This window comes from Astyanax mexicanus, chromosome 1 (assembly GCF_023375975.1).
Source record: "Astyanax mexicanus isolate ESR-SI-001 chromosome 1, AstMex3_surface, whole genome shotgun sequence".
Classification (NCBI taxonomy): domain Eukaryota; kingdom Metazoa; phylum Chordata; class Actinopteri; order Characiformes; family Acestrorhamphidae; genus Astyanax; species Astyanax mexicanus.
In genome coordinates, this window is record NC_064408.1 from 69250510 (window position 1) to 69265633 (window position 15124).

Below are 15124 nucleotides of genomic sequence, written 5' to 3' on the forward strand. Positions count from 1 at the left end.
TAATAAAAAAAAAAAGGTTGAGTTTAAATTGGGTGCTGGCTCATATTGACAGTTTATGGGGCGTTGCCAAACGTTGCAGAACGTGCACAGGTTTGGGCCAGGTCGGGCTGGATTTTTTGGGCCTCATCTAAGCTCTAATTTAGAGTGGTTTTATTTGAAATGTGTTTTCTTTACAGTAGTGATATGAACCAGGGGTCAGAATGTTGACAGGTTAATTATGCAATTTCATATAATGGTGAAACAGTGGTAAAACAGGACTACTTCTGCCTAAAGACTGTTTAAGTGCTTACAAGCTAAAAAAAAAAAAACATTTCAGTGCAAAACTACACTGCCATTAATCACCATGTTAAATTGCACTAAAACATGCAATAGTCCAGAACACAGGACCTTCTTCATGCATGTACTTCCTTGCTTGTCTGACCAATAAACTAATAGATTTCTCTCACATTTTGGTGTGCTTGAATTATTTATTGTGTGAAGTCAATAGGAAAATGCTAGCTTTTAGGTGGCGCCAGGAGGCAGGCTATGCAGAGTCTATGTACATATATGTCTATGTTATTAACAGTACAGTGATGGCAGCACACAGAGCTGAAGCTAGCATTATAGGATGTAAACAGAGGTTTTTAATAAGCTTCTTGTGCACTTTTTAAGTTATTAATGCCTCATTTTAAATGTCAGGGCTCTCCAGATTCTAGAAATGAGGTGTGGAGCTCCTTTGAGCTGGATAACAGTGGAAAAAGCAATTTAACACGATGTATCACCCAGTCTGAAGGGTGTTTGGACAAACCGTAAACATTTCTGGATCTTGTAACGCTGTGGGAGAGTGGAGGAACTTTTTATCATGTTTTACTACACCAAAAGTCCATTTTACACCGAAGTTCTCTTTTAATAAAACACTGACTCATCTTAAAAGGAAAAAAACTTTTTTTGGCAGCAACTCTAAGACATTAAAGCAAGACAAATATATCAAATAGCATATATGAACTCACCTTCTTTCTCTTGGCCTGCTCTTCAGATATTACTCTGCTGCTGAAGATGGTGATGACCTCCTCGATGTGTTGATGCAGATGCTGTTTAGCTCTCTCCATCCTGCTCCTGGCCATGGCCTGTGCTTTAGAGTAAACCTCAGTCTGTCCGGGGACGTGTGCAGAGCCTGTAGTCTTTCCTTGGCCTCTGTGTTTCTGGCGTGTGCTGGGACTCGGAGTTTTCAGCTGGGCCTGGGCATGTTTTGGAGTTTGGGGTAAGATATTAAGCTGGGTGTGTGTGGGTGTGTCGCTCTGCGTGTGGAGCTCGGCCTGGGCTTGTGGTGATGCCCTGACATGTGGGCGTGATGCCTCCAAAGACTGAGGAAGACGCTGAGGCTTATCCACAAGACCGTGGTGCAAGTGCAGAGTAGTAGTTTGTGTTTGCGGCTTGGCTTTGGATTGAGTATCAGAGTGTTTTTGCTGTTGTGAAGTCATTAGCTGAAAACTGCATACGTTCTGAGAGCTGCTGGCAGATGAGACAGATGAGCCTGGATGAGTTTCAGTCTCTGTCTGACTCTCTTTTCTCAGAGGCGATGAAGGCATAGCTCGGGTCTGTTTTAGCAGCACATCTTTATTTCTAACAATATCAGGCTGCTTCAGAGGATCAGCCAATGAGAGCGAGTGGGGTTGAGTAGCAGGCTTAGCTTTCAGCTGTAGTTTCTGTACCTGAGAACAGCTACTAATCTGTTGGCTTTGAGGCTGAGTTAGTCTCTCCTGATGAACTCTGCAGGCCTGAGCTTCATGTTTTTGGAAGGTTCCTGTTTGGGCCTCTGGAGTGCTGTATGCTCGAACAATAACCTTCGGAGGAGGCTGACCATCTTCACTCAGTCCTTCACGCTTTACCCCCAAACAGCTAAGCTCCTCTATAGTCTCCTAATAGAGAGGAAACAAGAAAATGGGGAGAAATTGGATTTTTAACATCATGCAAGATACAAACAACTTTGACTTGAAAATTTTAATTTATCCAGTGTAGTGGACATTAATCTTAGACCTATAAGTCAAAAATAGGTTATTCAATCTATTTAAATCTTACAATACTGTCATCAGGACATTCTGGGCTATTCTAGGATGAGACTGCTTCTATTGATATCTCAGTTGTGGGGGTGTGGCCAACAGAGAACAGAAGAAAACTTTGTCTCCAAAAAATGTTGGGCCCGAAAAAACTTCATCTCCGAAAAATATTCAGAACCGAAAAAACTTTGTCTCCGAAAAATTTCAGTACCGAAAAATTTTTAGGACCAGAAAAAAACGAAAAACATCGTCTCTGAAAAATTTGAGGACCGAAACATTTTTATGACCAGAAAAAACTATGTCTCCGAAAAATTCTCAGAACCGAAAAAAAATTCAGAACTTCGTCTCCGGAAAATTTCCGAACTGAAAGATTTTCAGAACCGAAAAAAATTCATAACCAGAAAAACTTTGTCTCAGAAACTTTTTGAGATCCGTAAAAACTTTGTCTCCGAAACATTTTCAGAACCGAAAAAACTTTGTCTCTGAAAATTTTTGGGAAATGAAAAAACTTTGTCTCAAAAAAAATAGGAACCAAAAAACTTCAGGAACCGGAGTGTTTTTTTTTCTTCCCCAAAACATCAGCTACTGCAGCTTTCAAATTATATGACAGCAAGAGGAGCAAGTGTTTACTTTTACATGACTTAGTTTTTCTTCAATATTAGATTATTTCATTGTGCAAGATTTCAGAAATTTACAATAATGTTAAACCACAGCCTTCAGCTATTCAGTGTTCTTTGTTGTAGACAGCAAGACTCACTACCGTGCTTTCCACTTTTACCTGGTTTCCATACTTCAGGAAGCTTTTTTTTTTTTCAAAATTTTGGAGCAGGTTTTTGAGAGCACACAAAGCAGCAGATAATCTGTGGATTAACCCGTTCAGATTTTTTTTCTTCCTCATCCTGCTTTTATTTTAATGAACTTCAAAGGAAATGTTAACAAAAAAAAATCCACATTCTTTCATGCATAATAGTTAAATTGTCAAAATTGAAATATCACAACCTTTTTTTTCTGGGTCTCCCAAAAGCAGCAATTTCTCACTGTTGTAAAATCAATTCTTCATTATACACTCTATAAACCTTTAGATTGCTCTGTTGTAAATGCATGGCTAGAGGCAGAAGTTGGATATGAGCTCAGACAAGAAACTGTACACAGATATTCTGTTCTTACCTGACAGCGTTTGACGGTGTGCTTTACTCTGTCCTGTAGGGCAGATATGCTGAGATATGGCTGGGCGGAGCTCTTTTGCACATTTTCCAGCAGAGACTGCAGATCTTGGCTTTCTGTCACCACCTGGCCCTCCAGCTGCAGGCCTCTGCTGATCAGTGACTAGAAAGTGCCAATGAATAAATAAACAAACAAAAAAAAAATTAAACATTATAAAATATAAAAATCAATTAATGAAAAAGAAGACTAAAATAACACCAAAATTACATAAAAAAGGTAACTGGTGAAACTTAAATAAATAAATAACAATATTATTCATAAATTAAGAAGTATATAAAAAATAAAAGGATGAGATAAAGGAAATAAAAAGGTAAAAGGCCAAAAGCAAAACCATTAATAGAACTAAAAAATAAAAAGATGAAATGAATAAAATAAATAAAAATGCTAAAAGGTAAAATATAGAATTAGATAAATTAATAAATTATTAAAGGGGTAAAAGAAAATTTAACTCAAACAGACACAGGCTGTCTGGTGGTTAGAGACTAATAGTTTAAAATGACTGAGTGCCACAAGTGAGCTGAGTTTTAGAGTTTCTTGCAGTGAATTCCAGATTTTCTCAGTTCGGTAAAACCTCTAGGAACCTGACAGGTAATCCAGTCACTAGAGCGGGTCTGATAAGTACTGTTATTCATAAAAATTATGCATGAGACATAAGATGGTATATATATATAAATATATATGTATATATATATATATATATATATATACATATATATATATATATATATATATATATATATATATATATATGTATATATATATATCAAGAATCTGCATTGAAATGCATTGACTGTATGCTCACTTTGACTCTGGGATGAGGTCTCTGGTGCTTGTGCTGCCACTCTTTAAGCTGCTGGCAGACTTCTAAAGCTTCAGTGCTCCAGTGATCCAGCTCAGCAAGTCTGCCTTCCAGCAGAGACGCCCCCTTCTGTAGCCCCTCACAAGTCTGCTCCACCCTGCTCAGAGTCTCTCTTACCTGCTCAGAGAGAGATAAGATAATCCTTTATTAGTGCATAAAGATTTTTTTTTCCTATCAAAAAGTTTTGAACATCATTTTGGAGATATGTAAACACAGTGTTGTCTGATATTCTTGAAATAGAATACAATTTGGATCCATGCTTGTGTCTCCTGAATGATAACACCAACTTGGAGTTGAAGATGACACAGTGCAAGCTATTATTCTCTGGATTTACTGCTGCTAAAAAGACAATTCTACAAAACTGGATTACACCTGGACTTCATATGGAATCATTTTGGGTGGTTAATCTACTGAATATAGCAAAACTTGAATGTACCGCTGCTCGACTTCATCATGCTTAGCTCATAACTGTTGAAACATGGCAGACTTTTGTGTTGAATATTTTGGATTTTCTGCAAAGTATGCGTTGAATTTAAACACTTCCTCTTATTTATCTCTGTGAAGATGATTGTACCCATAGCATTTTTTCTCTTTTGCATTCACTCTTAATGCCTGTCTGCTGCACCCCTCCCCTTGTTGTTGTTTAAATTTTGTAAGAAATATAAAAATTCTTCATCACAAAAAAAAAAATCTGAACATGCTGTTACATGAAGTGTATTTATGAAATAGCGGTCTGAAGCTCCTCCCCTTTTACTATTCACCATTCTATATATTTTTTTTAATGTTTACAGCAAAGCTCAGCTCCCTCTACCACCCTGTCATATCTCTCAGATTGAAAGTTTCATACACAGTCACACATAGTACAAATAGCAGTGAAATGTTTTTATGACTGACTGAAGTTATCATCAAGATATCATGTAAGACAGAATTTATAAAACATGAATCTAAAAAGAGATCAAACAAGAAAAAAATGATACACATTAAATGTATACATGTTAGGTCTTAAAGTGGATTGCATGGCTGTTTTTATACTTTGATGTTTTTGAGGTGAATCTCCCATGCAGTCATGTGGATTGGCTGCTTTTTGGATGGTGTCTTCTATATATCAGACATTCACACAGAGCAAGTGGCCCACGGTGTTCCCCATCACCATGTGGTCCATGGCAGATTGAATTTCTTTGTTTGTAAATACTCATTGTACCATTCTGAGCTATAGGCCTACAGACTGGGGCCTACATTTTGTAAAAGCCTTACTTAAATTATTTCTAGTAGTCTTTGTACTACCTAGGTTGGGTTAAGATTTGTTTTGTTTGTAATTTTGGCATTAAGCTCAACTGAAGTTGTTGTGTAGTTTACTTTTTGTGTATTTAAGTGATTTGTCTTGATCTTTAATACATCTTTACTAAAAAAATCTATCTGTGCTTGGTCTGTGTGGTCTTTCTTTTATGTTACTGCCTCCTTAAACCCTAGACGTTTTTATCAGTTTGGAGCTTTACCCGTAAAATAAATAGGGGGTCGAAACAGTACAATATAAAGAATAACAGTGTGAAATATAGGGTTGGATAGTTAAAAAAAGCTAAGTACAATCTGTGCAAAGTAAATATGCAACATAATTCTTTGCAATCGAGCAGAAGGTAGAATAATAAATATGACTGATGTGTGATGTGTGTGGTTATAGTGATCAATTTACCAGCTTCACTTATAATAGAAGAGAGTCTGGCTTTCTGCTCTTGAGATGGCAGCAATATGTGGTTGTCAATGCTTTTGATTATTAAACTAATGGATCTACATATTAGCATCTACACTTGAAACCAACTGTCTCTTAGGGATAAAAATATGTACTTATTATAAAGCATAAACAGCATCTGTTCTGACCTCTGGCAGCACATTTTTAAGTTTCTGCAGGGCTTCCTCACTGAATCCTGGAGACGGAGATAAAGAGCCCAAATCCATCTCTCTCAACCTTTTCATCATCATCTGAAAACAGAGATAGAGCGAGAATGTCAGTGAGTAAGAGTATAGTGTCTCTTTAATGTGTTAAACCCAGGCTATGATACAGTAAGGATGTATGATACAGTACCTGCAGTCTGGTTCTGTATGTGCGTAGAGTTCCAGAGGACACTTCCACCGCCTCTCTCAGTGTCCAGCCTGCCTCCTGTAGCAGCATCTGTGCAGCAGGGGCACACGGAGCTGTGCTACTGCTCTGCTTAGGGTCCACTGTCTGCAAAGTGTGAGTGAAGGCATTAGCTTTTCACTTACTCAGAAGCACTTGGTTAAAGTTCATTCAAGTACAGATTTATATAGGCTTACACAGACTCATAGACTTTCATTACAAAGCACTGATAAAAACCACAGCATATTTATAATACCGTAAAGCCCCCCCCCCCCTTTTTTTTTCTACCATTATTTTACTATGAGGGACTGTACCTAGATGCTTAACTTTAACCACTGACAGCGGATTCTACAAAAGATGACAAAATATTCAGGTGGAATATTGGCAAAATTAACAGAGGTAAATTAACAAAATGTGAATTTCCTTTTATATTTAAATAATTACACCTCAACCGTACTGCAGTAGTTTTGGTAATCTAGTTGTTTAGATACAGTGGCATGTAAAAGTTCATTTATGTTTAATTGGAAGTTGACAGGATCAATGGAGGTCAATTTGATGTCTGGAAATCTTTATAAAAAAAATAAAATAAAAAAAATTATGCTCACTACAAAATTCAGCATCGAAACATCCCGGGTGAATTCTAGGCCTTTTAAATTTTTGTTGATTGTCTAAAACTGCAAATGATGGACTTAACAGTAATTTAGCTAATTTTTTTTTGCTTTTAGAAAATCCTGTTATCCTTTCCCTTACTAAAGAGTACCCAACCATGCCCATACTATTATTAAAAAAATCATCTTCAGATAGCAAAAGCTTTCTGACTTTGCATTATTTTTTATTATAAAGCAGTTATCCTGTTTTTTTCTCCTGTCTAAATGTACTGAATGGAGCATCATCACTGTTATTTTGGGCTGTTTGAATGAGCGAAATATGTTTATAATGATGTGACATTGCAACACTAAAGGAGCATAGGCCTATTATTTAATAAAAACGTGTAAGAACAGATACACAGTCAAACGTGAACAAGTGAAGAAGCTCACGTGTGGACCCAGAGCTGTGTGATTATAACATTCTAACTGATGCAACTTTTTGATTTGTCATTACAAGGTTGTAATAGTTTAGAATTTTTCATTATAGTTTAATTTTTATTTTGTTTTCACTTTTTCTCCTCCAATTGGGTTAGTTTTAGTATCCTGCTCTTGTTACTTCTAAATGTATAAATTGGAGCATAATCACTGTAGAGAATACAGTTCCAGTGCCAAAAGCTTTATGTTTGTCTGTTGATGCATAGAATAGAATTAATCTATTTTATTTTTAACACTTTTCTGCAGAGCTCAGACACGCTGTGAGTATTTGCAATGGGTTTAACTAAAAGTATCTGAATGCATTCATTAGAAGGAGTGTCCAAAAACACTTAATTATGTGAAGTATATTTTTTGTGGTTGTGAAACTATTTTTTAAGACAGTTTCCAGGAAAAAGAAAGTGAACAAATCTTCTGTGTGAAGCTTTAGGACACGCCTCTCTTTTTGTACTCACAAACTTCGTCCTCTTGATGAAGTCGGCCCACTTTATGTTGAGTCTACTGAGCTCGTCAGCCACAGCGTTGCTCGTAGAGCAGTCGGTCACCTCTGTCAGGAAGTTGCCTGCATTATTCAGCCTGGCCTGGCAGGAGCTCCATTCTGACAGACTGCAGGAGGCTTGCTGAATAATAAATAGGTGTGACAGAAACATTAATAACAGTTAATAATGACAGTTTTTTCAATCAGATTCCAAATCCAAATCATACATCTCCTTTGAACCTGTAGTTATGGGTAGCTGTAAAACAAATGGTGCACATGTGGTTTTCTTGTCTTAGAACACAATAAACTGTAACGGGTAAATTCCACTATAAACCAGTCTAGCTGCCAGACACAGTGCAGATGTATTAAGCAAGCCTGCTTGATGGGTTAAACATCCCCTGCACTCAGCTGATACAGTACCTCTGTTCCTGTAGTCTGTGATTGTCCCTCCAGGAAGAGCTGTAATGAATGTGAACAGTCTCTGTAGGATTCCCATTCAGCTAGAACACGCTCCAGAGTCTCCCTGACTGCAAATGCAGCTTCTGCACTCACTTCTGCCTCCCTCTCAGCCTCCTTCACCTGTCTGCTCACTGCTCCAGCGTCCTCAGCTGCAGTGATGCAAAACAACAGGATACAAATCAACTAGATCACAGAGACTCATACAATCATCCTCAAGAAACAGCTGCACTCAGAAGGAATCAACCGACAGGAATGAAGCTTAGTGGGTAGTCGTGCTACAGACTGTCATATACTGACTCATCTTCAGTGACGACTCACAATATTGTCTTGTGTGGACGTAGCATAGTCCTCACTAAGATTTATGATTTGTAGTCATGCAGCACATGTCCAGAAGAGCCTGGCGTATTGGTGTACATCAGGGGTCCGCAATTAAATTTGGCTGTGGGCCAGATATTTTCCAAACCATCACGTGGTGGACCACCAAAAAAAAAAATCTGTTTGGGAAAATGAAGTGTAGTGGGATGGAGTGCTACAAAATAGTAGCTCTCCAGCCCAGAGGGTTGTTGAACCCAATTGCAGAACAGTTCAATTCAAAGCAGAAAGGGAAAATAAATAAATAAATAAATAAATAAACTCACACTCCTCACGCACAATCAAACCTGTGTCATGAGGGTCGCGGTCCAATACACTACCGCTGCCCTAGCTAGTGAATTGGGACACGATCGGGGGAAAAAAATAATTAATTATTAATTATAAGAAGATATCATAAGGGAGCATAAGAACAGGCGGAAAAACGAGACTGTAGGGAAGAAATGTAAACAAAAGCTCTCCAGAGAAGCATTTTATTATTTTTTTTTTTTTTTACATTATCGTACATTATAGTTCAAACAACCTATATTGATGTTTCATGCTTACGGGCCACATCTGGCCCGCGGGCTGCCTATTGCCGACCCTTGGTGTAAGGTGCAATTTCTTATGATGCAAGATCACAATCAATCTTTATTACAGCCAGATTAACAACTTAATGTTACTTAATGAAGTCCTGCAACCAGTGGCCCTATTGTTTCTGAAAGCACATTCTGGTGCACTATTCCAACAGAACAATGCCCAACCACATACCACTGCCATCTCAACAGCCTGCCTTGAAGATATATTAAGCCATGGCAATCCTCATCCCCAGACCTATACCAGACTGATAATGTGCGAGATGCTACTAGACATGGTATAAACACGCTAACCCTCCCACAAACTCTGATTATAGACTGATTACAGATTAATTATTGCAGTACACCATTAGGAACCTCTACAACTCCATGCCTACATGTCTGGCATGTGTTACACGAGTTACGCAAGAGTTGCCCATATCTAGGGCTGGGTACCAGTTCGATACTTTGAATTCGGTATCGATACCTAAACAATCCTTTTTTCTGTACCTTTTTCTAAGTTCTTACCAAAAAATACAAAAAGCGATAATTATTCTCGGAGATGCTGAGAGATTTCAGGACAGCGATGGTGTGTCGACCACGTGTCTGTGTGCACCCTCCATGTTTATGCGTGTTTTTATGCAAAGTATCGAAAACAGGCACCAATTATTTTTTTTTTACTTTTTTGTACTCGTTAGTACCAAGACATTTCGATCAATACATTTTTGGTATCGAATTTTAATACGCATTTTTTTGTTCCTGGTATCTGTGCTGTAAATTTATCTTCTTCTTGAATAGTATTGCAATCCATTATTTCCTTCTGGGTGCAACTATTTTGAAAACTATTTTTAAATGAGTGAAAAGTGTTGAGTGTTTATAACAGTGTTTATATCACAGACTCACTCACCCAGGGCTGCCTTGCTGGTGTAAGTGTTGGCAGTCTGTTTCAGCATGTGGATAGCCGCCTTAAGATTGGACACCAAGCCTTGCGTGTTCATAGTATCCTAATTCAAATACAGGTAGTTAAGAACTGTCTCTTTTACCCCATCATTAATACATATTTACCAGTACTTATCCTAGCCTAGCTTATATTACTTACATGCCAGTCCTCCATCAGGGAGAGCACAGCCTCCTGAGAGGTATAGGGGGCTCTCCAGGACTTTAGTTTGCTCTTGAGTGAACCTAAGAGCTCTTGGACATGGTGCCACTGCTCCTTGTACTCCAGCTTGATGCCGTGGTACTTCGCTGTCACTCTGGCATTAGTGAACCTAGAGAGATTGTAGGTTATATTACAAGTATAATAAAAACATTATACAGAAACAGAAGCCACTATCAGAATGTTTTAAATTACTATACATACGTACCGTCTCTTCATTTCATCAAGTTTTTCAGCAGGGACTCGAACGCCACCATCATCCTCAGTGTTGTGGAACTGATGAAGTGTGTCCAAGTGCCAGCTCATATCTCCAAGCAACACCTAAAAGGTTTGGATAAAAATAAATACCCAAAAGTTTGTAGACATCTGCTTAACATTTCTTCTGAAAGGAAATGGAATGGCAGCTATACAAACCTTGAGCTTCTCCTGCTTGTCCCTTGCTTCTCTAGAAGATCTTTTATGGTCTTCAGAGTCTGTGTGCTCCTCAGACAGCACCACCTCCATATTCTGTAGCCATTTAGCCACAGTGTGTAGAGGAGCAGGTAAAGCTTCATCCAGTTCAGATCTGTACTGCTGCAACTGCAACAAGACTGACTGTCACTACATACAGTAGAGGAAACACTGCATCATATACAATTATCAGTAACTTCTGATAATTAATATACTAATATATAGAATACAATGGCAGGTCTTTCTATGGTTTTGGTAAACTGGTTGCTACTTTTATCCATTAAATACAGCTCTTTAAAAAATTAAGAGACCACTTCAGTTTCTGAATCAGTTTCTCTGATTTTGCTATTTATAGGTTTATGTTTCAGTAAAATGAACACTGTTGTTTTATTCTATAAACTACAAAAATATGACCTCAAATAATGCAAAGAAAAAAAGTGTAGATTCATAAAGATTTAAGAGTTCAGAAATCAATATTTAGTGGAATAACCCTGGTTTTAATCACAGTTTTCATGCAATTTGGCATTATCTCCTTCACCAGTCTTACACACTGATTTTGGATAACTTTATGCCACTCCTTCTGCCAAAATTCAAGCAGTTCAGCTTGGTTTGATGGCCTGTGATGATCCATCTTCCTCTTGATTATATTCCAGAGATTTTTAATTTGGTAAAGTCAAAGAAACTCATAAGTGGTTTCTAATTTGTTCCAGAGCTGTATAAGCGCTATTTCTATAAGTGATTGCTTTGGTATCCTAGATGGATGCCACAGCGTTGCTAAGTGATTGCTCTTTTTATCTCAGGAGTTTTCTATGATGTTTCTAATTAGTTGCAAGCAGAGTTTTATAAAACCATTCTAACACCTTTCTCTTTCCTCCCCTCTCTGTTCTCTCTCTCTGTCTTTCTCACATGTGCTGAGACGCCTGGCCGGCCGGTCTTCCTGGATGTGTCCGTCTGTGGTTCCTGCTTTCAGGAATCAGCCCTGTCCTTCTACTCATCTGAATTATTTCACAACCCTTCTAACTTCTGCTTTTTTTTTTCTCTTCCTTTCCTTTCTGTTTTCTCTATCTATCTCTTTTACATGTATGGAGATGCCCTGTTCCTGATGTTCCCAGCCTGGCTCTCCACTGCCCGCTGTGTTGTTCTCCGGCTCTGCAACCCTGCACTGATTACCATTAACACACTCAGTATCTGTTTCTGTATTAGCCATAGCTCTATAGTTTGTGCCCATTACATTCTTATATTCATAAATTAGTACCTGTTATATTAGCCATAGTTCACATTAATTCTCTGTACTGTTTTTGTTCTGTTATTTGTTTGTTGTTTGTTTGTACTGAGCGGGTCAACCCGAGTAGGATGGGTTCCTTCCAAGGTTTCTTCCTCTTAAAGGGAGTTTTTGCCACTGTTTCACCATAAAATTGGCATCTCTGTGGTGCTGCTCATAAGAGGCGTGGACCTGTTTTTCCTGTAAAGCGGCTTTGTGACAACCTTTGTTGTAAAAAGCGCTATTTAAATAAAATTGAATTGAATTGAATTGCAAATGGTTGCCATGATATTCACAGGTGGATGCTAGGTGGCTTCTGTTAGATACATCATGGCAAATAGTTTGCAGTGGAATTTCAGGCAGTTGTCATTATGTTGCTTAGTAATTGCTAGGCAGTTGCTATGGTATTCCAGGTTTCCAGGATTTCTATGGTGTCTTAAGTGGTTGGTGTGATACCCCATGGCGATGATTAGCTGTTAGATTAGTGCTGTTATGACATTATTGCATTTGGAGGATGGCAACACCTAATTCATGCACCCAATTTATCATAGATGCACTAATTCAAATACATGTTCATCCAATGGAAAAGTTATACACAAGCCAGCATATCAATGAGACCCAACAATCTGGAGTTGAAATTGTGTTAGTATAGGAAACTTGAGATCTAGTTACATACATACTTTTATTATCACATACAGAGTTTTCTCATACTCACTCTTTCCTCCATAAGATCCCATGCCTTTCTCAGGGCAAGCTGCTCCTCGCTGATCTTTGCACTGCGCTTCATTGCACTCAGCATCGACATTACAGGCCGCCGCTGCTCATAGAACGACTCAACAAAGGTCTGGAACGCCTAGGAGAGATCAGAGTACAAGAGAATCATAGAGAAACTCTCGTTTGATTTGTAATACAGCGGCTAAAAGCGTGACCTTACCTGATATCTCTCTGCGTATCCTTCACCCTCTGTGGAAGACCACATGTCCAGCATGTCCTCATAGGCTCGCTGAAGCCAGCAGGTCATCTCGCTGACCTTCTGACTGTGAGATGCCTATGAGCATTTTAAGAGAAAGAGAAATTAATAATGTTTGAAAGATTGAAAGAATTAACAAGATGAACTTTGTGGTTGAATCATGCCAAATTTTTCCATCTGTACCTGATATAAAGGGGAAGCCAGCACAGCAGGTGTGAAATGGGTAGAAAGGCTGATAGGAGAAAAGCACTTTGGGGAAAGAAGTGTTTGTAGCTACAGCCAACAAACAGGAAGAGGGATCAAGAGTGAGAAGGACATGTAAGAAAAAAGGTGCGGAAAAAGAGCAGAACTGAGTAATTAAGAACATAGCTATGAGAGAGAGTTATTTTATTTTATAATATTTTATAATTTTATTGCTAATTTTTTCAGATTTTCTCCCCAATTTACACAGCCAATTACCCAACCCACTCGTTAGGACTCCCCCTATCACTAGTGATGCCCCAACACACCAGGTGGGTGAAGACTAGCACATGCTTCCTCCGATACATGTGAAGTCAGCCACCGCTTCTTTTCGAGCTGCTGCTGATGCAGTATTGCAGAGCAGCCAGCGCACTCGGAGGAAAGCGCAGCAGCCCGGCTCCGGTACATCAGCTCACAGACGCCCTGTGCTGCGGACATCACCCTAGGAGTGATGTGGGGAGAGAGCGCCATCTACCCACCCGGAGGGAGCAGGGACAATTTTGCTCCTTCTGAGCGCTGGCAGCTTGATGGCAAAACTGCATGAGCTGGGGGGTTCGAACCTGCGACCTCCCGCTCATAGTGGCAGCGCTTTAGACCCCTGGACCCCTCGGCGCCCCAGAGAATTATTTTAATTAAACAGCTCACTCCACAAAAATCTCACCTCTAGATCATCCTCTGCTGAAGGCATATCATTGGAGTACTGCAGGAACTGAGCTACGTAGGTCATAATGGACTTCTCATCTGGGTTACTTATATCAATATCTGAGAATGGACACATTAAAACACATCTTATATAATTACATTCTTCCTAATAAGCATTGACATTACACATAAAAACCAAATGTACAGATAAATAAGATACACACCCTCAGGTTCAAGCAGTCTGGGTATTCCCAGCTCCTGCTGGGCTATACAAAAGGTCTCTTCCAGGTTCTGGAGGTTGCTCCTGGTCTCAGTTAGAGAGAGGTCCACCAGATCTGGCCTCAGAGAGCAGAGAACAGCCAAGAAGGCCACACCACTCCTCCAGCTCGACTTAAAATCTTTCACACTGACCGAGCAGCCCACACTGAACAGCAACAGAAAGGAGTAGACAGTTACTTGCAATCAGTGATCAGATTATAATTAAATTTCTGCAGTTTTCTGATTATTCAATTTTTAAACAACACACTTAGATTTTTCTACATAAGATTATGGCCTAGAAATCAGAAAGAAATTTCTCAAGGCATGTATATGCTACTCTGCTTCATTATTTTTTTTTGTTTTCTCAGCCCATGCATCAACATTAACATAACAAGACATGATATATTATAATGGGATGTTCAATATTGTACTGGGCTGGGCAAATATATTAGTGATTCTCAAGTTTTAAACTCTTAGGTAACATAAAATGTTTTTAAAAAAAGTAAAACAAAAAAATGCTAAAAACACTGCAAACTATTGTTAAAATTCTAAATTAAATTGAGTTATTCTTTTAAAAGTAGCAAGCAGATTCAGGCAACCATGCAGGCAGGTGCAAAAGTGCAAAATATGGAAATCACTGCCACATAAAAAGTCTTCTTTACAGGTTTCTTTAAAAAAAACAAAAAAAAAAACAAGACTATCTAAGGATATCCTCTGTGGCAGGTTCTATATGAAAAGATTTTTTTTCTTTTTAAACTGCCTCGAAACATCACAATGATTAACTAATTAGTTTGAATAACCAGCCGGCACTAGGATAATTATAATAATAATAATAATAATAATAATAATAATAATACTTTATTATTATATACAGATTTTCTACAACCCAATGACACTTACAATCATTAGTAGGTACAAAAAAGAAACATTAAAGACACAAGAAGAAAAGAATAGACGTTCATTCGAACAAATCCTC

General features: G+C 38.4%; 1 protein-coding gene across 8 annotated transcripts in view; it reads right to left on the minus strand.

The window, feature by feature from the left end:
* The window catches only part of LOC103031412 (nesprin-2), a 157193-nt gene that overhangs the window by 122731 nt on the left and 19338 nt on the right, over nucleotides 1-15124 (minus strand). For all 8 annotated transcript variants that reach the window (XM_049482150.1, XM_049482120.1, XM_049482143.1 and 5 more), the window contains exons 8-22: nucleotides 14115-14314; nucleotides 13910-14010; nucleotides 12973-13086; nucleotides 12754-12891; nucleotides 10742-10906; nucleotides 10536-10648; nucleotides 10271-10439; nucleotides 10079-10175; nucleotides 8210-8397; nucleotides 7767-7931; nucleotides 6200-6340; nucleotides 5995-6096; nucleotides 4063-4236; nucleotides 3204-3362; nucleotides 990-1898 (exon numbers count right to left, since the gene is read on the minus strand). In XM_049482150.1, coding sequence (XP_049338107.1) covers nucleotides 990-1898; nucleotides 3204-3362; nucleotides 4063-4236; nucleotides 5995-6096; nucleotides 6200-6340; nucleotides 7767-7931; nucleotides 8210-8397; nucleotides 10079-10175; nucleotides 10271-10439; nucleotides 10536-10648; nucleotides 10742-10906; nucleotides 12754-12891; nucleotides 12973-13086; nucleotides 13910-14010; nucleotides 14115-14314 — 2935 coding nt within the window. The remainder of the gene's footprint in view (nucleotides 1-989; nucleotides 1899-3203; nucleotides 3363-4062; nucleotides 4237-5994; nucleotides 6097-6199; nucleotides 6341-7766; nucleotides 7932-8209; nucleotides 8398-10078; nucleotides 10176-10270; nucleotides 10440-10535; nucleotides 10649-10741; nucleotides 10907-12753; nucleotides 12892-12972; nucleotides 13087-13909; nucleotides 14011-14114; nucleotides 14315-15124) is intronic.